Here is a 22844-nt window from a genome sequence, read left to right on the forward strand (position 1 = left end):
ATGATTTAGAGTAATTGAACTTCCCTACTTACTTAGCTCTCACTGATCCAAAATCAGGTTTGCATTTGAAGCAAATGGTGCTCTAAACATTATGACTTCAAAACTGTCCTGCTTTCTGCAAATGGAGTTCTTCTCAGTTACAGATCATCCACAAAATCAAGATACAAACCAAAGGCCTGACTGCTATTATAAGAACATAGTAATGGTTGTCCTGAGTCAGGCTGGGTGTCCAGTTTTCCCCTGGCCCTGTGTGAGCTCTCAGCACCCACAGTGTCCTTCTGAAAGTCTCTCCCAGTCTGAAATTTGGTTCCACAGCTGTCATTTGATGGACGTTGCACCTACTGCCTCTGAGCCACCCGAGATTTAGAGAACCTCCCTCATCCTCTGTGTCAGCTCCATGCAAATCTGAAGTATTGTAGTTGTGGTAATTCCTTGTGTAAAAGGTTTTCCTTACCCGTGGTCACCATTTGAAGCTATTTCAGCACCTTATGGACCTCTGGAGCTTTCCCAGTTCCACCAGTAAGCTTTGCACTGGTGGGATCAGAACAGTGCTCAGGGTGCAGAACGTCAGGACTCACTTCTCTAATCTCTAATCCCCCTCATTTGTGTCTGGCTGTCAGAGAGAACAATAACACTGATTACAACAGAACCTTCCCTTTGGTTGCTTCTGATACTGAGGAAGAAAAATGCCACACCAGTTAGGAAATATGGAGCAGTCTAGAATTAAAATTGCAGGACTCAGAAGAAGGAAGATGGATTCAAGGCTCCCTAGGAAGAAGAGGGAGGAGAAATGCATGGTGGGAGAGTTGAAAAAGGGAGAAGTAGAGAGTGTAGATACCATACTGTTACATTACTATAAATATGTTGTTTATCTTCTCTTTCCTCCTTGCAACACTTACATTTGGAATAGAAATGGTCTGCAGGTTTTTCTTGAGTTTCTTTTAAATTTGTCTTTCACCTTAACCTTTTTTTTTTTTTTTTTTTTTAGCACTGAAGAATCTTTTTTATCTAGATATTCACAAACTGGGATCTGTAGTTTTTCTCCTAGTATGCAACTTTAAAAAAACAGATAAAGTGCCTGTTAGGTAATATGAAATTTAGAAAGTTAAAACCCGAATGGTTTGGTAAATGAAGAAAAAGAGCTGAAAAAACCCTCACCACGCTCAAATTGTTAATACAAACCAAGATGGCCTCAGTGAAAGACAGAGGCAAATGAAAAAGCACTTCAGCTGTGCACAGGGATGAAACACAGGCAGATTCTCTGGAGAATCTGTTCCAGCACAGTTCCCTGGAGCAGAGCTGTGGCTCTGTGCTGGGCAAGATAACCAAACAGCCCAATCTCCTGTTAAATGGATAAGCCCTCAAAGATAAAGACACACCTTTAGATTGGCCTTGCTGAGCTTATTATTTTTCAGCTCCACTCTCTGTCCTCATTTGACATATTTAGTAATGTGAGATGCTCCTCCTGATGTCTGGCCTTCCCTGCCAAGTTTTCAGAATTAGGACCACAGTTGGAAGTCAGACAAATCATCTCAGCAGATCCACAGAGCAGAAACTGGACTATCTAGAACATCCACTCTGCTTTAATTTGTTTTATGTACACTAGTGCAGCTTTTTCTGAAAAGTGTTGAGAACCTGTCACCCAAAACAAAAGAGCTGTGTGCTGTTTATTGACTGATTCAGCACTTCTGATAAATCCTGGGTCTTGTGCACTGAGAGTGGCTGTTCAGCATTGTAGCTGCTCCCTTGGGAACAGTGCTTGGAGGGTTCCCAACAGAGGTGAAGGTACTTTCCCTGATTTTGTAGCGCAGGAACTTAAGTTATTTCTGGTGCATGCAAAGCTGAGAAGGAAAATCTAGAACCCAAAGTATTATTAAACCTGATATAGAGAGGCATTCACTCCTCCACCCTGATTCCAGCATCCAGATACCTTTTCAGATAAGATGTGGTGAGAGGTGTAATCTGATTCACTGTCTCCCAAATCCCCAAATCTTGTTTGCTGTTCAGACATAACAATGATCTTAGAGGTCTTTTCCAGCCTTACTGATTCTGTGACAGGAGCACTTCAGTCCCAGTAGTTGTCCCAGTGGTTGAAAGATACCTTAGAAAAGATTCCTGCAGTTCTACTCCTCTGAAGGGACAAGTTTCAGAGTGCTAAAAGTCACTAGTTTGCTCACACAATTTAAGCATATTGATAAATTTGGTCTAGAGCCTTTGAAAGGAGAAAAGGGAGAGCTGGGAAATCATTGCCAGTGCACTGTAAGCAGTCACAATTAACTGCTCTTTAAAAAAACCCCACGAACCAAACCAAACCAAAAATCAAACCAAACCATAGGAGACTGTACAGTGACTTGCAGCTGCCTGAAAGACAGCACTCATATTTCTTTTGTGATTTGCATTTATGTGTGAAGTGTTCTGTGAGACAGCCCAGTGCCTTCAAATATTTCGTTAGAGACCAATCATTAAGACAGAAAGACCTACATGGGTGCAGCCAAGGGCATTTATGAAATGTGTGTTTGTATGTGCTGGTGCCAGCAATAAAAATAAAATAACAGGAACAAACCCAACACTTCCTTGCCTGTTGGCTCCAGGTTCCCTGTCGTGGATGTTACCTGGGGGTTTATTGTTGTTTTTGTGGAGAGGAGTTTTAAAAACTGCTTTGTACTCTTTCTGAGCTTTGCTGCAGTTAGCAAAATCCTGTAAAGCATCAAATCTGGCAATATTATATCTCTGTAAACAAAAGGTCATTACTGCCTCTGTTTTCTTTCCTTGTTGCAGTTTTGTTCAAACAAACAACCCTTCCTCAAGTGAACTGCTTACCCCTGTGTTACCCCTGGGGCAGTGCTGGGGGGGTCTCACAGCAAAGAGCTGATTCAAACAGAGGGGCTTTTTTAATCAAATGATATGAGTATTTTATAATAGCACTAATTCTGTGTGTTAAGCACTAAGAGAAAACTTGGGCCCAGGCTCACAAAAGCACTCAGGACTTTGGAACTGAAGATCCCATTGATGTGAACCCAGAACATGGTGTCCTTGTCATAAGCTGACAAACATTGCCAGGCATAAAATCATGAGTAGTGTTAAGAGTATTGATCCTTAGGGGGTGCAAAATTGGCTTCATTGTGCTTAATTCACCTGAATATTCACATTTATGCCCAGTCCTTAAGCCTCGTGCACAGTCCTTCAAACGTGTGTGTGGTGCTGATGATTCAGAGGAACATTTGTGCCCTGTCACTGCTTACAGGAATTGAAGCCCTGGTCAGGTTTGATACACAAATGTTAGAGGGGTGAAATCCGAAAGCTTGAAAAGCTTGTGACTCACCAAGAATGAATAAGGACTGAAATACAAGCTCTGAACAGCAGCATAAGATAAAATGCTGCTGGAAAATTTATTTTCATTGTCCAGTTTGAGTTTACAGCATATAAACGGAGCACTGCCAACTCTAGCAGGGATATTGTGTGTCACACAATGCTTGACTTGATTTTTAAAGCCCCAGCTGCTGGAATCACGTGATTGCATAAATTCTCCACTTTAATTTGTATAAATAATCGAATTTCTAGTGATTATTTCTGAAAGTTTAACACCACCACTCCTATAGAATAAATTAGTAAGGGAGGGAGGGAAACACTTAAAATTTGTTGCTTTTTAAAAGGCTCATATTTTTAAATTGTTTCTGTGATTAGTTGGAGATACAGCATTTGAATGCATTACTTTTGTCAATATTCTGAATGAAAATGAAATTGTACAAAATTGGGGGGGGGCTGATTTGGTTTGTTTTGTTTTTAAATTTTGTCCATTTGCATTCACTAGCAGTGGCCTGGTTCAGAAATATTTGAACAATGACTTTACTGGTGCTGTCCAGCTAAAAACAGTGTGTAGCCTTCACACTGTGGTGTCTAAAGGTATCTTAAGGTTAGAGACAACCAATATAAAGGTATTTCAAGATTGGAGACTTTAGTTTCTGCTGAAGTGGAGGGCAGGCAGTGAATTTCTCTCTCATCTCTCTCAGCTGTGGGTCCCACACTGCAGTTTCCAGTAGAATTCCAGAGTTACGGCCTGTCACAGCAACAACAGGTCTTCAAGCTGTTCCAGGAGTCACTGAAACAACTCCTTTTATTCACTGAAGTATTCTCATCAGATAATCTAATTATGCAACTTAGTCTCCTCTGCCTTTAGGTTCTCAAAAGCAATCCTCTGTTTATCCAGGTTAGGGCAGAATTTTGATTATTTGTTGAAGAACTTCCCTGGCTCGTGTTTTCTCACATGCAAAACGTGGGGGCAGGAATGTGCAGTGAGGCCCACCTCTTCTGCAGAGGGCCAGTTTGGGAATAATCCAGGATGCTGATCTCTCAGATGGAAAAAACTAGTGGTTCAGACTGAGGGTTGGACACTGGATGTGTTTTTAAAATCTTGCTATTTTTTTAAAGAGAGTTTGATCTGGGCATCATAACTGACTGAAACGTGTAAAATGAGAGAGAGAAAAGGGTGGGGGAAAATTCTCCAGACCTTGAAAGGACAAAAAAGTTTTCGGTTCCCATCCCTCTGGAGAGCCCCAGCTTATTTAAAGGCTGAAGTGAGCTGTGGGACTGCTTAGCTTGTTTTTGACTTCACAGAGCTGGAAGGAGCGCTGAAGGAGTAGGATTTCTCTGTGTAGCAATGAGCCATATGGGGAGTTTGTGTAATATCTCCTTGTGGGGAAAGGAATGAAACGAGATCGTGATTCTCTCTGTTCCTTCTTTAGAAAGTCCCTCATTATAAGATTCCTGCTCCTGGAAAAGTCTCCACCCTCTGACACGGGGAGCCAACCACCTTCTTAATCGCAGGCACTCCGTTGTAACACACACACACACACACACACAATGCATGGCTCCACGCCAGGCTGTAATTTGTTTTTGACATCTATCTACTGACTAATGTGACAACCCACACAAGTATTTATTTCCAGAAGGAGGAATGCATAATGAGAGCTGTAGCTCTCCCAAGTTCTGAAGAGCCGTTTAATGAAAGGAGGGGGAAAGAGCAGCCTCCCACCCTCCCTCCCAAATGACAGGTTTTTCAAAGCCCGAGCACCAAATTCAACAACTTTGAAGTTGGCCTCATGCATTTTTTTAGCTGCCATTTTCTCTCTGCTGTAGCTTCAGAGAAGCTGGTATTTGTTCTTTGTTGGGCTGGGGGTATTTGGGGACTTAAAAGAGAGATGTTGCCAGGATGTGAATGGCTGAGAGCTGGAAAGGCAAAAGCCTGGATCACACACTGCACTGCACATGAATGCCACATGCTCCTGCACACTCAGCCCTCCTCAGCTCCCTGAGGCTGATTAAAATACAGAAATCCTGGAGCAACAAGGCACCCATCAGGAATTCTGGCCATACCAGAGGCTCTCACAAACCCAGCAACCACTGCAGGGCAAACTCCTGAGCAATTCCAGTCAGAGACTGGGCTGAAGGCTTTAAGGGGGAGGGAAGGAGATTTAACTGCTTGAAGGGATGGCCAAAGGAAACAGGGAATTTGCTGTTTCATGAGAGCCTCCTCTCAGGGCAGGATGCCTTCTCTGGGAGGTCAGGCTTTACCTGAGAATAAGTTATGGGTCTCTCATGGGTTGAATCCTTAGTGGTGTGCTGTGAGATGTCAGGCTGGGTGAGCTGGATCACCCTTTGGAGCCTGAGGGTCTATGGCTAGAAATGTGTTGGGTTTTCTTCCCTTCAGCTGTCCTAGTGCCACTCCTGGGTCTTTGCTTGGATGGGAACTCAGTTCATCCCAACCCAGGTCTGTCAGTGCACTGCTGAATCTTCAGTGCCTGCAGATGTGATGTGATGTTACAGGTACCTGGCTGAAAGGCTCATGCTCTTTTAACTTACTCCTACCTATCACTATCACCTTAGCAAGTTTAAAAGCAAAACCAGTCATAAAAGAGTTTTTAAAGCTATTTTACCAGAGCAGTGCATCTTACTGGATGTTTAACACAGTGCCACAGGTGAGCTTTCCTCTGCTCAGCTCTTTATTAGAAATAACTGTTCTTTGAATATAAATGTAGTGTAACTCAAATGGGTTTTATTTACACACGATTAGTTAGTATAATGCATTAATTTTATGTAAGGCAGCTCTCTTCTGGGAAAATCTCCTGACCTGAATCAAGATAATTTGGCTTCGGTGCACAAAATTCTGAAGGAAAAATACAACTTTGTGATGGGTCCTCTGGCCCTGTTCATTTTTGTCCTAGTTTTGAGCTCGGTTCAGGGATCAATAGAACAAGCATTGAATTTCCCAGGAATATGACAAGCTGATTTGGCCCCAGACATAAGCTGAGGCTGTCAAAAGTGCTCTCTTATCTTCTTCCTCAGTGTCCTCTGTGGGTGTGGGTGTCCTCACGGGGGAAAACAGAATCGTCATCCCTGTCTTCCAGGAAAGGAACATCTGAGTAGCCGGGAAAAAGGCATAAGTAGCTAGAAGCTAAAGCTGGAAATAAGATGAGGATTTTCAAGATTGAAAGTCATTAACCTAGTAAAATAGTAAATGCTATTACTTGAGATACTTAAATTGAGGTTTGACTTTGGTTTCAGAGTGGCTTCTGGGAAGAAAACGTAAACTTCATGCAAGAATTCCTGACTTAGGTTTTCTGATTTCTATGTGAGAATTACTCAAACAATCCTAAAGTTGCCTTAAAACATTTAACTGTGCCTGTGGTCATGTCCCCAGCACTCTGTGGCAGCCCAGGAGATGGAAACCAATGTTATAGTGATTGTCTTAAAGGTTCCTTGCCTTTCCTTACTGTACCAGGCCCAAAGCTACAGCTCCCTGCCTATCAGTTATTGGCCAGTTGAGAGAAACCAGGCATTTTGAGAACTTTTTTTTCTGCTTCAACGTGAAAAGGGTTTCAAAGTCACTTTAAAAATACTTCTGTATGAAATTTTGAGAAATCCTCTCTCATATTTTCAGCCCTTAAAAAGAATCACGAGAGATTAAAAAAAAAATGGAGGTGTCTAATTATAGTTTAGTCACGATGATGTGAGGGCAGATTTTTGTTGCCATGAGTCAATTTTTGTTTGTTCTCGTGCTCTTGGCCAGGACACCGAGTTTGTCCAGATCATTTTGCTCTGTCTCCTGCATAGTTGTAAAAATCCTTGTTGATAAGGTCACATCCAAGCTTCATTGCTCAGCATGAGCAGTCTTAACAGCATCAGCCACCCTCCCAGCCAAAGCTGCTCTCAGAAAAGGCAGAACGTGTTTGAAGCCAAATTAAATGCTAACAGCAGCTATTCAGGAGTTTCCTCTGAACATCAGGAGATGTTCAAGCTCTAAGGCATAAAGGCTTGGGCTAAGGCAAGGTGAGTCTGATTCGTGGTTGGGGAACAAAATTCCCACAGCTCGCTCACCACTGTCCTCCCACTGTCCTAAAATCTCTGAATATCTCACTGAAATATCCCAATTTCATGCGAACACGTCCCCCGAGATAAAGAACAGTGCATTTGCATTTGCATGACTAAACATTCCACTGTTTAATTTTCTGGGCTAGAATTCTCCAAATTTCATCACCTAACAGGGATATTTAATTGAGAAGCCCAGTGGCAGTGACAGAGATCAGAGGAGAGTTCACTGATCACGTGGGGTGATTTTTCCCTCTGAGGTGCTTGTTTATCTCCATGTAAAGCACCAGTAGGATGTTCCCAGAGAAAGTGTGGGGCTGCAGGGTCCCCCCAGGGGGATTGTCTTGCTCTGAGAGTGGGCACCTCATCTCCCCTTTGTGTAATAAGGGCAGCAGGGCTTGTCTGGATGTGTACATGTGCCAGTCCAAAACAGTTGGCTTTGTTTTCCTCAAACCTAGAGTTGCTCTTAGGACAGCATAAGGACTGCACTGGCTGCTCTGAAGCCACACTTTTCCCCCTGTATTCCACTCATTCCAGACTAGACTTGCCCTGTTTTCTGCAGCTTATGCATGGGTGGCACTGCAAGTCCTATTATACTCACAGACTGTGTGTTAACTGGCAAACTCTCTTAGGAAATTGCTCACGTGTCTTGGAGCACATTAAAAACCAAAACCCAACACAAATGTCTCAGCTGAGAACATATGTGCCCTCTTTCAACATATGCACCATCTTCCATTCATCCACACCCTCCCCAGATAAACAATCAACTAATAAACTTCTACTGTGTGGAGTTTTGGAGTGGAAATGCTGACAAGCCCTGAAGTGCAGCGATATTAGTGGGTGATGCTGATGTGATGAGTAGCAGGAGATGCAGTTGTGCTCACTGCTAAAATACCAGGAGCTCCACTTGCTTTCCAGCTTGGAAAAATTTTTGTTTGCAGGTTGCTTTGCCCATGTGTAGATTTAGCTACTGCTGAGTTCAGCAGCCTCTGTCTCCTGCCACTTTGTCCACCTGCACATTAAGAAAGCACTTCTGATGCTGTACTTACTTCTTCCTGAAACTTTTAGTTAACAAACCCGAATGCACCTGCCTTCAGCACAGCACTGCATTCCAGCCCAGCCTGCTTTTGGTTCCTGGAAAGAATGCTGGCAAAACCCCCCCGAAGTTTTGAATGCCTGTCCCTCAATGTCCAGTTTCCCCCTTGCCTGCTCTCTCCCTCTGCATTTGACTGACTTTTTTTTCATAATTACTGCTGAGTTGTTTTTTTGATGGCTCCTGTTCCTGTGATTTATTTCTTATTCATCATGTCAGCATAAGACTGGGAGCAGTGTCTTGTAGGTGGCTGTGTCTACTTGGGGAAGTTAGTGTATATTAAGCTGAGGTGTGAACTTGTAGTGCATAAGCTCTTTTGGTGAAGGTTGTCTCTAGGTAGGAATTGTTATTAGAATTATTAACTTTAACAGTGTCATAATTTTTATAATATAGAGATTTATTTTCCTAGAAATGGCTGTTGAATATACAGAACGTATTCCCTGACAAGCTATAAATGCTTTAAGACAGGTCAGATTTTAGATCTAAATGACTTGACAGAGACCTATAATCCTCTGAGGGTTGAGAGGGTAATTTATTCATTGTGTCCATGCAGTCTTTAGCCTCTCTGCTGAGTCTGCACGTTATCAGAGGTTGTGTTGTAGGCAGTGGTCACACAGGCTGCTTTTCTTCAGTTCCCCAGCTGAAGCAAATGAGTGTTGATTACTGCTGGAAGGAGCATTATTAAACTTGTTGGCCTTGCACCGAGAGGCACAGTGGCTTTGTGCTTGGTTCCTTTGGCTGAGGAGGTGCATTGTCCTGATGGGCTCCTGCATATCTTCTGGTTCTTTCTTTTACTCTTTAATCTCTTCTTTTCTCTTGCCCGTTTTCCTCACAGTTTCTTGTGAAGTTGCCAAGGCTGAGCCCATGGCTGCCCCAACACCAGCACTCTCCTGGAATGGTGCTTTTCCCTCCTCCTTCCCTCTCCCTCCCCTGTCCCTCCTCCTACCACACTGGACCAGTTGTTTCTACAGCGAGGGTGTGATCTGAGGTGGGCAACTGATCTCATTAAAAACTAGATTATTTTCCTTTGCCAGGTTAGCTTTAATTAGCAGGGCTACTGGTTTATTGCACAGCTGGTTTTAGATTTGGTTAGTGGAGCTACTGGTTTATTGCACAGCTGTCTGAAAGCTGGTACAGTCACATCAGCTGGGGTGTCACAGGAGGAGGATCCTGAGACCAGGAGACGGTTTTCCCTTGGAAGAACTGAGTTTATATTGGTGTGCCATGTTTGGTACAACATGGCCTATTCCCCTCACCTCCTGGAGAAGGCCATCATTATTAGGCTTTATCTTATTTTTCTACGGTTCCTTTTAAAGGCTTTAGTCCTTTAGAAAAAAAAGGACAAAAAGCAGGTGGAAAGCAGGAATAAAATGATGCAGGGCTGGCTGCAGTCACAGTGTCTACAGAGAAGCTGTGCAGAGAGCTGCTTCTTCCACATTGAGTGTTGTTAACATCCTCACCTCCTGCTCAGCTGGAATCCCCTGGAATGAGCTAAGCATCGTTTTGCCCCTTATCTGGCCTGTTCTTTTTCTCCATCATGCTTTTGCAGTTCACACAACTGCAGCCCAAACTTATTCTGGGGTGGGGGCTACACCCCAGGTGATTTTGGAACATGGGAACTAGAACAAGGACTTCCCTTTTCTTCTCTATTTGAACTCAAATCTCTGGGGGCTGCTGCACAAACCTGCCACCAATCTCCTTGCCTTGTGCTCCACTCTTGCAGAAGGAAAGGTGGAAATGGCCTAAATAGAAAGGTAAAAAAAATTAGGTGTGCTGGAGAACTGGAGAGCCAGAGCATCAGTTCTCACTGACCACCCTGCCAGGTTTTGTACTCAGCTTCTTTGCAAAATGGCTTTGATCAGAAGAGAAGCTGTGGGCTGGGGATAAAAGTTCCAGGCAAAGGAGCTGCTTGATGGAGGTGTGGAGTTGGTATTAAGTGCCTGTGATGTTTTGCACTCAATGGGAAATGTTTATTCTGATCCTTAAATGCAACAAAGTTGTGGGGAAAGTTTACTGCAGCTTCTCTCAGTCTCTTCCTGCCTTTCTTTTGTGCCCTTGAACCCTTTCTCTACGTGCCCAGATCTGTCACTCTGCAGCTCCCTACAGAGCATCCATGACTGGGGTATCCAAGTGCTTTTCACCACCATAGCAGGAAACAACATACAAAATGTTCTCTTTCTCCTGTCAGAAATTAGTTCAGACACGACTGCAGATTAGGGGCTAAATTTTGCAGATAATCCCCATTTTTTCTGTGTGTTGTATAATCATCTCCATCTTGATGTGTGAAGGCAGAGGCAGAGTTGCTGTGCAGTGTGTCCTTGCTTTTTCCTTAGCCATTGTGTTCCTCTCCTGCTGTTGTTTTGAAGTGGGCCCAGTCCCTTCTTTCTCTATTCTAAGTTCCATTTTATTTACTGCCATTGGCATGATCTGCATTATTTATTGCTCGTTACTCTCTCTTTGGCCTCTGGAATAATGGTTGTGTAGTATCTTAGTTTCAAGGATCTACACAGTGCTTCATTAACAGCTCTTTTGTCTCTTTTTAATCTTCTTTCCCAACACTGCTGCTGTGTACCTTTCTTTCCCTCTAAGCATTATCTTATCATTTGCAATTCCATTAAGTTACGGTGAAAGCATATCATTCCCTTGTTTCTTAAATTCACACAATATTTTCAACATCTGCTAATATATTTGTACAGTTCAGTCATTCTAAATAGTTTTTTTTTTCATGCATTCTCTGAAGTCTCATTAAAAGAAAAATATTACATGCTGTATCCCTCTCTTGTTATGACTGATCAATTATCTGTACCTAGTCGAGTGGTATTACTTGGGATTCTCACTCTGTCTAAGTTGGCTGTTGATTTTTCACATGTGCACACTCACAGAGCATTCTTTGTCAGACTGGGGGGGATTAGGGAGGGGAGGTTAATTTTTTTATCTGCCTAGACCACCCATGTCCCTGGAGGAACTAGGCCATTATATGTCCCCATACAGAAGTAAAGCATTGAAGAGTGCTCTGAGCACATGACAGAGGGCTTGGAGTTCCTACTTTTCAGTATCCCCTACTTCTGTAAGAGGGGATATTTTGTCAGGGGCTCTTCATTCAGCCAGGTTTTGAACATCACCTTGTGTTTTTGATTGGACATTGTTTGATAATCTACCTCTTGGAACAGTCCCTTCTGGAAAGGCAGAAACCTGCCCCCCTCCCCAGTGCTGTGGCAGCCAAGCTCATCTGCCTGTGCCTTCAGCTGGATAAACAGGGCACTGGGACTATTCCCATTTCTGTTTGGGATACCCCACAGGGCAAATGAAGTGGTGCCACTGAAGGAAAAACGAAGTGAGGAGTGAAGGTGCTCTTTGAATGACTAAAGTTTTGTGTTTGTGCTGTCAGGGTTCAGTTTCCAGCTCTGACTCAATACACTGAGTGTGTTTCTGACCTCAGTTTTAGCACTCAGAGTTGCTCCCTCTGGAGGGAATTTCTGTGAATGTTGCAGAGATGCTCTGAGATCCCGGGAAGGGACAGACAAAATCGTGGAGACTGTCATCCTTTATATATCAATGTGTGTTCAAAAGTAGGGAGTCTTGAGATGAAAGTCCATTGTCAGCTCATCCTTCTAATTTCCTTCTGCAAAGCACCTGCACAATTGTTTATAATTCTCACTCCATAATTTATAATAAGTAGTTTTATGTTATGATGCAGGAGGAGAATCTCTCAGATGTTGTCCTCTTCTACCCACTGTCAGTGGAGCTCCAAGACAGCTGTTGTGAGAAAGCTGGCCCTCTGTGTGTCCCTTCTCCCATTCCTCCCAGCTTCTTTGAACACCTTTCTTCTTCAGACTTGTAGCACCTCTTTCCAGAGAAGCAGTTATCAGTGGTGTGTTTGTTTGACTCTGGGCTTTGCTACATTTCTGGCTCTGTACATTGCTTTTTATGCAACCTGTGGAAAGGAGAGTAGATGTAATTACCTGTGTGCCCTCCACTTAGTTCCTTCTGTGGCCAGGCCTGCACACACAGACCCAAAAAAGTACTTGGAGCTGCAAAGTCTCACCTTCTTCTCCACAAGGGTTCCTTTGCAGGACATGAGAAAATATCACCAGGCAAGATTAGATAAACAGGGAGATGTTGCACCACCTTTGGTTTGACAGCCATAATCCTGCGGGATTGGGGTAAAATCATGTGATTTAACTTGGCTTCAGTGACAAATAAACAGCGTTTAGTGGATGCTGGCAAGTTTGTTTTCACAATACCTCGGTGAGGGAGATATTATCAAATTGGGAAGTTAAGGCTAAGGGATTTCTGTAGATCTGGGAAGACAGCTGTGGTCACACCTCAGCCCTGATGTGCTTAGGCAGCAGCAGACACAGAAGTTCGGCTGGAAGGACCCTGCTCTTGGTCAAGCCACGGGGTTCTTCATGAGTAAAGGGTGCTGATACCAGATGGGTTTTGTAAAATACCTGTTCATAATGTTGCCTTCCTCTTTTGCCCTCTGAACTAACCAGGCTGTTCAGGTTCTGTGACCAAACCCTGGGTTCCATTGCATTCCTGTGCTGCCATCCCCTTGCCAAAAGGAGCAGGAAGGATCCCTGGGTGCAGGGGTGGCTGTGCCGCCGGCCACTGCTGTCCTTGGCAGATGTCCACGAGAGCCTGGGTTGGGAATGAGGTGTCCAGACGTAGGCACTCACTTTGGGCTTTTTATTTCCCCTTCTGCTTTGTTTGCTTTCACCAAAACTGTGCTTGGGAGTGACGGAAAACTGAAAGTTTGCTCGGAGAGGTTCCATGACTCCCGTGGAAACGTGCCTGCCATTGGAAAGCAGCAATCACTCCAGAGGAACACAGTCATCCTAAAGACTCCTGCTGTTGGGGTGAAACCTGCACATGTGGAGTTGCTGGGGAAATGTCTACACCGGGTCTGGAGAGGAAGCAGGGATTTTTTTCCTTTCTTAGCAACTTATCCAGAATTTCTGATGGGAATACTTCACAACTGAAGCTCTGCTTTCCCCTGGGGGAAATGCAACCATTTAACTTCTTTCTTCTTTCTGTGTATACCGAGGAACTGATGGTTTGGTCCCATGGGAAGCCTGTATCTGTTCACAGTTACATTTGCTCATTTCAGGAGGATTCTGTGTTAGCTGGGGAAAAGAGGTGTGTGTGGGGGGGAAAGGATTTGGTTTGGTTTGTTGCAGGGCTGGTCCTTCCTGCCACACCAAGGAAGATGTGCATTCCTAAATTTGATTTTAAGCCGGGGTGAAGGAGGGAGAGAAATCAAAGGAATGATGATCAGGTCGGGGCGGGGGTTGGGGCTGGTAGGAGGAATGGGGGGGAGGGAACGTGAATCAGGAGGTGGCACCGTTGGAATTGGAGACAATAAATTAGTCTGATTTATTGTTGTTTTTTCTGATTGCATGCAGTTGCATCTTTTTTCCTTTGCTTCGTCACAGGAAGCAGTGCGTTTTTAAGCAGAAGTGAGAAGCCCCTGAGTTCACACGGACACACAGGATGCAAACTTTAACGACGTTCATGAAGAGCAAAAGAAAACAGTGAGGCAGAGTAGTGAAACAAAGGGAGGCAGGAGAGCGAGCAGTGTGAGCTTTGATGCCGTTAGAAAGGGTCTGGATCCCGTGATTTATCTAAAAATGACAAGATGCCCCTCTAAAAATGCAAATGTCTGCCCTGCATCTTGTAGCTGTAATGAATGAGTTTCACACAATGGAAACATTCAACTTGTTCTAGGGCGCTGACTGGGGCTCCATATGCTGAGCTGCGTGTTCCTGGCCTTTAATCACTCTGCCTTTGTTTTCCCCAAACTTAAATTAGAAGCGCGTTAGTGTTTATGTGGTGTTCACCCGGGGGTTGGGGGTTCCTGTGTTTGTTTGTAGACAGTTGTTTTTGTTTTTCACCAGCAAATAAGCCAGATGAATGCAGCCCTCCTGAATTCATGGGACGTGGCAAACCCTGCATTTGGCAGCAGCAAAAGGATGTAGATTTTGAGCTGGTAGCGGCAAGTAGGACCCGGGCTTTGGGGCTGGGTAAGAACCCGTGTTACACAACGGGGAGCCATTTAAACCCTCCTCTGACCTGCCGAGGGGGATGCCTCTGTGCTTTCTGCTTTATTCGGAGTGAGAGCAAGCCAAAGTTTTCCTCTGTGGGAAGTTTGGGTTTAAAAGAAGCATTTCAGAGCCGTGCGGACCTGCTCCAGGGCACAGTGCCCCCCACCCGAGGGCTGTCATTGCTGGGGGCTTTGGCACGGGCTGCATCTTACTATTAGCAGTTTATTGTGCATTTTTTTTTCCTTGAGATTAAGGGAGAGAATGGAGATCCATCCATCAAACAAAATAGGAAACCAGCTACTCTTTCCATAAAGATTTTTTGGGAGGGGTTTGTCCCCCACACAATCTATTTAATTTCCCGGGTGCAGATATGCAGCGTATGTGCGAGTGGGCACGCGTGGAACTCTGCTGCAAGTTTTAAAAGCTCTGTTTCTGGCAGAAAAGTGGGCTAATTAATAGGAGTAGGAGACAAAATGCCAGCTTGTAGATTGTTTCCCCTGCAGAAATCGCCCCCCCTGTTACACTGCTCCTTCTTGATCTGATGTAACAAGAAGAGAGAGTCAGCTGTGAATCAAGCGCCTTGTTCTCATTTCCTTGATCATTGACATGGTTTGAGAGAGAGAAAGGAGGAGGGATTATTTGTGAGGTTATTAAAAAAACCCCAACCCTAGCTCCCCCTCCTCCTCTCCTCCAAGATGCACAGGCACTTCCAGAATGTTCCATAATATCAATCTGACTTTTCTCATTAAATATCGGCCTCTTTCCCCCCTACTCCGTTTTAGTTTAAAAGTGCTGTTTACACGTCACTAAGCAGCTAATTCCGAGCTTTGACGATGGATTGCCAGTTAGCAATGCAGTTGAAAGCATTGGGTTTTGCAGTCAGCAAGCTGTTTAATGGGCTCAGAAATTAAAGGCTAATTGCACTTGAGTGAATATGTGCATTTCTAAGCCCACTGTTACCATTGTTGGAGTATTTACCAGTTCGGAAAATTGTCACTTTACATAAATCTGCTAATTCTTCCTTGCTGCCCTGTCCTGGAGAGCAGCCACACCGCGAGTTTAACTTTAATCCTTGCCCGTCCTCGCGTTTCTGCGCGATGGTTTCGCCTGCGGGATGGTACAAGTTTGTTCCCGTAACACTCAGGTTGTATACCGTCCCCCGTGAAAGAAAATGGCACGTCGATATTCTCGTTAGGGTATCAAGGAGATGAGGAACTCGATTGTCTTTGGAGGAACGCGAGGGTAGAATTGGAAGCGGAAAAAGTTTAGCTGTTGTGTGCTGCAGTGTGCTACTGCAATATATAAAATTGCTGATGTGCGGAAGAGTTCGTGAATGCTTCTAAACCAGATTTTTAGTATCAGTAATCCTAATGGAAGCCTTTCCCGGAGAACGTGGCTGGTCAGAAAATCCAAAGCCGTTGCACTTTATAATAGAAAGACTGTTTCGATATTTCCTGGCATTTGCTTCCCTTCTAATTAATGTCGTACCCAGAAGGGGTAAATCATTCAGCCATCTTTCCAGCTTAAAAAGAGTCAAAGATTGAAAAACAAACAATTACCCACTGCAATTAATTTGAGAGGGGATTTTGGGGGGTATGTCTGGGGGGACGCTGGGGTGGAGGTGTTGTGCGTTGTTCCCCTCTTCTGTTGCAGGCAGTGTTTGTCATTCTTTGGCAGGAACGACTAATTTATTGTCTGACTCTCCAATCTGGATTCATACCGGGTAGCTTTCAATCCCTCCCCCGCCGCCAAAACTCTTCTGATGTGCTGTGTATTTGTTTGGGAGGGGAAAGAGAAGGGGGGGGAAGGGAGAAGGTTATATGTTTCTGACCTGCTTTACTGCTTTTCAACTGCAAGTAAATTAATGCACACACTAGATTCCCCTCTGCTGTGCTGATTGGATCCTTGTGCCGATTAAATATTTCACACTGATAGAGGGATGCTGAAAGCACTCAGCTGGTAATGCAGTATGTACATCAGTGATACAATAACTGACTTTCAGGTTAAAGTCAAACAAAACCCCCAGTTTGCTGCAGTTTTGATTAGAATGAGTTTCACTTTGAATTTAAATCCTCAAGCCTGCTGCAGCGATGGCTAATTAACTGAGATCTGATAGAGGCGAAGGAATACATTCTTACTTCTAATGACAGGCAGGCAGGAAGTTGTCAAAAAAAAAAAAAAAGGAAAGAAAAAGAAAGAGAAAGGAGAAGAAACCAACAGACAAAAGAAGCCTTAAAAAAAAATACTGATGCTGAGATTGTACTTCAGCACACGTAAACCTCCCTGCCCGTGTTCCACACTCAGCCTCCTTTGGCAGAAAGTCCTCCCCTGGAAGGGCTGTTTCCGTCGAGTCCCAGATTTTCTTCAGCTTTTTTTTTTTAATCCTCCTGACAAAAACTAACACCCGAATCCTACCTAGTCGGGCAGTCGCTACCTCCTTGCTTATCAGTCGTGATTTTGGGGGCTTTCTTTAGGAAAGGGCAGGGGGACAGGAGCAGCCGGACTAGGGAGGAGAAGGAGGAGGAGGCGGAGGAGGAGGAAGGCTGCCTGCCCCCGGGTACCGCACATCACCCCGCGCCGCGGTGACCTCTCCCTGGGGGTCATTACAATACTTCTGTCGAACAATTTCTCCTCCCTCCTCTCCTTTCTCCCCATCCCTGCCCCCAGCCCCGGCTTGGGCGTCGCAGGGAGAGCGCTTGCATCAAACTGACAGGTCATTTACCGAGCGATTGGCAGGGGGAGCTGCCCCAGCCTTCCTTAAAACGCTCCTCCTCCTTCTCCTCCTCCTCCTCCCCCTCGGCTGCACGTCTCGAACACCATTACATCGAATCCGGTGTTTCTGGAAACAGCGCAGAGAACTTTTCCATGCGTGGTCTTCGTCCTTGTTCCTACGAGAACCTGCTTTAATGTCTCCTCGAGGGCTGTATGCAATAGGAAGCATTTTTTAATGGGAGCCCAGGGATAAAACACAGACTGTGGAGCCTTTTGCCTCCCTGAACACCCACCGAACTCGTCGGGGTGCCCCTGGGTGGGTGTGTGCTCAGCTGAAGCCCTGCTCGCTTCTGTTTCAGTGTGTAAAGTCATGCAGGTGGTTGGCTCGTGACTCAAGGTGCAGATCAGGCAGGTTCAGCCGTGTATATGGGAAATACGTGGATATTCATAGGACTGGATCAAAATCCTAAGACACTGTGCTGGAGTGCCACAGCCTGTCCGCACTGCATTTGTTTGTTGTCACTCTCTGAATATTAAATATTGTGACAAGTGAGTAAATGAGCAGAGGCCATGGCCCTCATTGCTGGAGAAGTCTGTTCAGCTGGTTTGCATGCAGGGCTTTAGATGAGTGCTGAATGTTAAATTATTAATTGACAAGCCATCGTTTTGGTTTGAAAGTGGATGGCCAGTGTTCTGCAAGCTACATAAACTCTCAGGGTTATTCTAAATAAACTCTCAGGGTTATGCCAAATGTTTTCTCATAGCCATGGGGCTGAGGAAAAGAACTGATATTGCTCTGAAAACAATTGCAGTTTTTCACAAGGAAACTGCTTTGTCAGGGTGTCACACTAGAAAGATTAATGGACCGAAGTCTCTATCACAGCACATAGGTGTTAAAATATAAATGTGATGGGCAGTGAATTTTAGGTCCTTTTTAAACAGGTCCCATATTTTACTGGGAAAATGTGAAGGTTTGGTGAGAGGCACGTGCCTGTTTTCAATCCCTGCCGTGGCAGAGAGCAGCCAGGAGCCCGGAGTAACTCCCTTGCAGAGTATGGCCCTGTTCCTGTTTGAGCTGTATGTGTGAAGGCAAGTTGACACCAGATCAGTAAAGGCTGGGAGATGTGCTGCAGCAGAGGGAAAATGAAGGAGCCAAACCCTCACAGCAGAGGTGATGCTGTCTGTGTGGAGCCTGGCCGGAGCCGGCGTGTGTCCTATTGCACAGCCGCCTGCAAATCCTTCCTCCCGTTGCTCTTCCCGTCTCTTTATTCCCCAAACAGAATGATTTGTGCTGTGTGATGGCAGAAGCAGCATTTGAGTAACCAAATTTGAGGCTTTAAACTGTTGCACGGCTGCCTCGTCACCTGCAAACCTTCCCAGCACGGGGCTGGATGGGAGGGAGGGGACGGGGAGGGGGTTTGCACACACAGATGAACGGAAAGGCCAGAGGTGTTTTGATACATATGGAAAAAAATATTAGCTCTGCTTTGAGACGTTGAGCCCGTGCCACGGACAAGCTGGGAAGTCATAAACAAGTGGCAGCTTTCCAGCACGTTGTGGTGTGTTTGCGTGTGACCGGCATACATATTCCAAACTCGGGATTGCCTGTGGCGTCCTGCGGAGAAAATGAAAGTTGTGTTGCTATTGAAAAGGCGCCGCTTCAAAATTGGTGTATTGTGAGGGCTATTATGCTGAGGATGAGAAGCAGAGACCTGCTTTCCAGCATTTAAAGCCAATATTTTTTTTTTTTTGCCTTCTTTTTCCCCCCACCTCTCTTTTGGCTCTTCCATTGTATCAGCACGTTTTCCGCTGCAGTGTCCAAAGCTTGCTTAGTGTCTTATTGTTCATCATTCCAAAAGTGTCAGAGAATATGTTATGCTGACTGACTCTCAAAATGCAGATTTTCTTTCTCTTTAAAAACCAAGACTATTCTTTTTAATTAATCTGGCAGAAATAGAATGCAGCAGATGCAGGTTTTGTTGAGGATTTTTTTTTTTAATCTCTCGTATCATAATCTTTGTTTCTGCCAACACCCCTTTATCAACGTCTTCTCAGCATTATAAAGTAAAAATGGTTGTTACAAAGAAAAACCATCTCATAGCTTGTCTCTTAACTGACATAATCTGATTAAGTGGGGGGGTATTTTTAAAGTTTTGGCAGGTACATTTTAGAAAATTAATAAATGAGGCACAGAAGAGAGGCTGTGGCTGCTTTTCCCCGAACAGACAGTTTCTGTAACTCTCTTTTGGAAGCCCATCTAGAGCACCTGATCCCATGTATATGCTTCCATATTTAGTTTCTAAGATTTGCAGTTATTTAAATAAATTTATCACAACATTGTTCCCTGGGGAGGTCACAGACGTGGCCCGATTGGTCCTTGTGAGCCCGTCCCAGGGACACAATGTTTTCCCTGTATTTGCCTAGAAAAGCCACAAAACCTGAATTAAAATGATAGTTTCCCATTAGGAGATGAATGTTCAGTTTTACAAGCATTTCATATTTATCCCAGCTTAGACTGGAAGCAGCAGCAACCCTTATTTCCTCAGCTCTCCTGGTTGCATTCCACGTGAACAGGCGGGACTGTCAGACTATTAGGAAAATGTTAAATTCATCACATGCAAAGACACACAAAACTGACTCACAGTGGGAATGGGATGGAGGGTAGTTTGAGTAGTGATTTTTTTTGTTCATACAATTTCTGCTTTTGTCTGTACAATCCCCTCCTTTGAAACAGGACAAAAAGCAATTAGTTGCTATTGCATTTTGTCAGGGAAGTCATAATCTGCTCCTACTTAATTTACTTGGGCTTTCCACTGAGCTACCAAGGACTGTCTGTCTTTTGGGATCAGGAAGTTTTATTTGCTTAGATGTTTTCCGTTGCTGAACTGCCTTGAGAGCAAAATAAAGCTGCACTAATGCCACTAGGATATTCCATATTAGGAATTTATGTGAAAACAGGGAGTCAGTACAGTTCAGTGGTTAATTAGGTGCCGTGCAAGGGAGTATTTCATAAAGCAGGAGAGGTGGTGTCCAGCTCTCCCAATCCTGTTTGGCACCTACAGCACCACTGGGGCGTGGAAGAAGTGCAAGGAACACCAGTGGAAAACTGTGCTACAACAAAACGGAGAAATAGAGTTTTGTGGAATTTTGTCATAAGCAACTTTTCCCACCTACATAAAACATCCCTGAGCTTCCCCTCGAGCACTTTTAAACCAACAGACAGTATTTCTGTGCTCGGAGAAAAGTTCTTTTATCTTCAAAACACTTATGACACACAGCAGTGTAGTCTAAGGAGAACATTGCCCGTGCTTCCTTGGGATGACTGTTAGGATAGCAGAGAATGAAAGGGTAAAGGCAAAAATGGACAAAGCTTAAAACAATTTACACAAAATCACAATTACTAGAATAATGCTGGCATTAGAATCACGGAAGCACAGAATCATTCAGGCTGCAAAAGACCTCCATAAAAATGTAATTTCTGTCTATGAAAACCTGAAGCAAGTGTCTCTGGCAAAGCACTTGCTTGCTGTTTCATATAAACACCAGAACCACAGTTCCTGGAGCAAACATATTTGTCCACTAGGGCTTTACAGCCTTTAAGTGTATAATGGGTTTAAAGGTAAGAAGGGATGTATTTTCTTGGAAGTCAGTTAGTTTTGTATTACAAGGCTCGTACTTTATGCTCAGAAGAAAGATTTTCAGCTTTGATTCTGGAAAGGACTAACTGTGTCTGTAGCTTTATATACACACACATACATATATATACACTGCACTGTAAACAAGCAAAGTGGACAACAAAACTCTGGCTGACTTTAAGAGGGGAGCACAGCAGTTTCCCAAGGCTGTACATTGGATATGATTGCACTGGAGCCCAGAGGTACAGTCAGTTAAACAGGGGCAGAAATATTTGCAGAATTAAGTACCTTAGATATCAACTCTTGTAAAAGTGAGATGTTTAATAATTAAAGGTATCAAAAGAGGCTTGAACTGGCATTACCTCCCCCCCCCCCATATAACTAACTTACTTAAATGGCATTAATAAGAAAAGCTCCTGAGATTATTTAAAGTGCAACAACTTTATAAAAGTTTTTCCTTTTCAAAAGTGAGCATTTTATGCAGACACTGCCATTTATGAGAGGGCAACTTCACAGTGCCTATAGAAATCTCAAATACAGGTTCCTGTGAGATAATATAATAAGGTCAAAATCAATGTGTTACTATTACAGATGACAGAATAGCCACTCTGCAGCAGTGCAAAAGAAGAACTGTTAAGAAAAACAGAGAACTGCGAGTTAAAACGGTGCTATGGAAAAAAGATAGCTTGGAGAAGGATAATAATAATAGTAATAGTAATAATGATAATAATTATAATACTAATACCATCGCGTTGTAAAAAAAATCCACCAAAAATAGTAGAAGTTTGTGAGAGAAAGAAAAAGTTAAAGGGAAAGCAACAAACCGACTCCAAAGTCAGTCAGGGTGAGGGAACACACGAAGTCGCCAAGCGCCGGGGTGCGGCGGGCACGTGGAGCGGGTTCCCAGGCCAATGGAAGAGAAAGTTGAAAATAACATTCTCTAAGCCTCTTATTATTAATTGAAGCTGCGGTATTAATCTAGACCTATGCCAGGGTCATTTATACCAGGATTGGGGTATAAACCGAAGGAAAAAAAAAAAAAAAAAACAAAAGGGGAAAAAGAAGCAGTTTGGAAGCCCCGAGTGCCCCCGCGAGTCCCCGAGCGCCGAGGGGGAGCCCAGCCCAGCCCAGCCCTTCCCCTGCCGAGAGGAAAACCGTAAAACCAACCAAAGCCAAGGGGAAATAACCCCAAATATCCGTGCTGCGGGGGGCCGGGTCCGGTGCAGCCCTGCGGTGACGGTGCCGCTTCTCTCTCTCTCATTCTCTCTCTCTCTCTCCCTCTCTCTCTCTCTGTCCCTTGTGTCTCTCCCGGCAGAAGCTGGCGGTGCTGGTGGGCAGCGGCTCCAGCGGCAGCGCCAAGCCCGGCGTGGTCCCGGCGCTCCTGAAGGCTCCGGGCGGCGGCGGCAGCCCCGGCGGCAGCCCCGGGCACAGCCTGGCCGGGCACAGCCTGCCCCTGGCCGGGCACAGCCTGCCCCTGGCCGGGCACAGCCTGCCCGTGCCCGCGCTGCCCGCCCGGGCGCCCATCGCCGTGGTCACGGCCACCCTGCACGGAGCGATGGGCGCGGAGCCCCCGCAGAGCGCGCCCGTCAACCTGCAGGGCACGGGCAGGGCGGGGGGCGCCCGAAGAGCCCCCGACATCGGCTCCGGCGCTCAGGTACGGCCGGCAAGGGCGGGGGGCCGGCGGGGAGGGAGGGAGGGATGGAGGGATGGAGGGATGGAGGGATTGGGGCCGGGCGGGCGGGGGGCGGCGCTGCGGGGGGCGGGAGGGGGCGGCCGCTGGGCGGGGGATGTGGGGGGGCTCCGGGGCCAAGGGAGGTGCTGCAGGTCTCCCCCCGCCCCTCCCTCCCGGTGCCCCCGGGATGGAGTGACACGGGGAGACTTTCCCCCTCCATCCCAATTCCTTCGAGGTGCCGGGGGAGACTGGCCCTTCCATCCTAAGGCCTTCGAGGGCAGGGGGAGACCTTCCTCTCCCTCCCAGAGCTCCCGGGATGCGGG

At 45.2% G+C, this 22844-nt stretch overlaps 1 protein-coding gene and 1 long non-coding RNA gene across 3 annotated transcripts in view; one reads left to right on the forward strand and one right to left on the reverse strand.

Annotated features, from left to right (window-relative positions):
* The window catches only part of PHF21B (PHD finger protein 21B), a 146285-nt gene that overhangs the window by 64629 nt on the left and 58812 nt on the right, over positions 1-22844 (forward strand). The window contains exon 4 of one of the 2 annotated variants that reach the window (XM_027660833.1): positions 22165-22503. The exons of the other annotated variant lie outside the window; for it this stretch is intronic. Within the exon in view, the coding sequence (XP_027516634.1) occupies positions 22165-22503 (339 nt within the window). The remainder of the gene's footprint in view (positions 1-22164; positions 22504-22844) is intronic. 2 annotated transcript variants of the gene reach the window in all.
* LOC113955402 lies at positions 12207-12929 on the reverse strand. The gene is made up of 3 exons (XR_003530528.1): positions 12703-12929; positions 12504-12608; positions 12207-12392 (listed from the first exon to the last, which is right to left on the reverse strand). It is a non-coding gene; the product is annotated as an uncharacterized LOC113955402 (long non-coding RNA).

This window comes from Corapipo altera, unplaced genomic scaffold, assembly GCF_003945725.1.
Source record: "Corapipo altera isolate COAL_440 unplaced genomic scaffold, ASM394572v1 239, whole genome shotgun sequence".
Classification (NCBI taxonomy): domain Eukaryota; kingdom Metazoa; phylum Chordata; class Aves; order Passeriformes; family Pipridae; genus Corapipo; species Corapipo altera.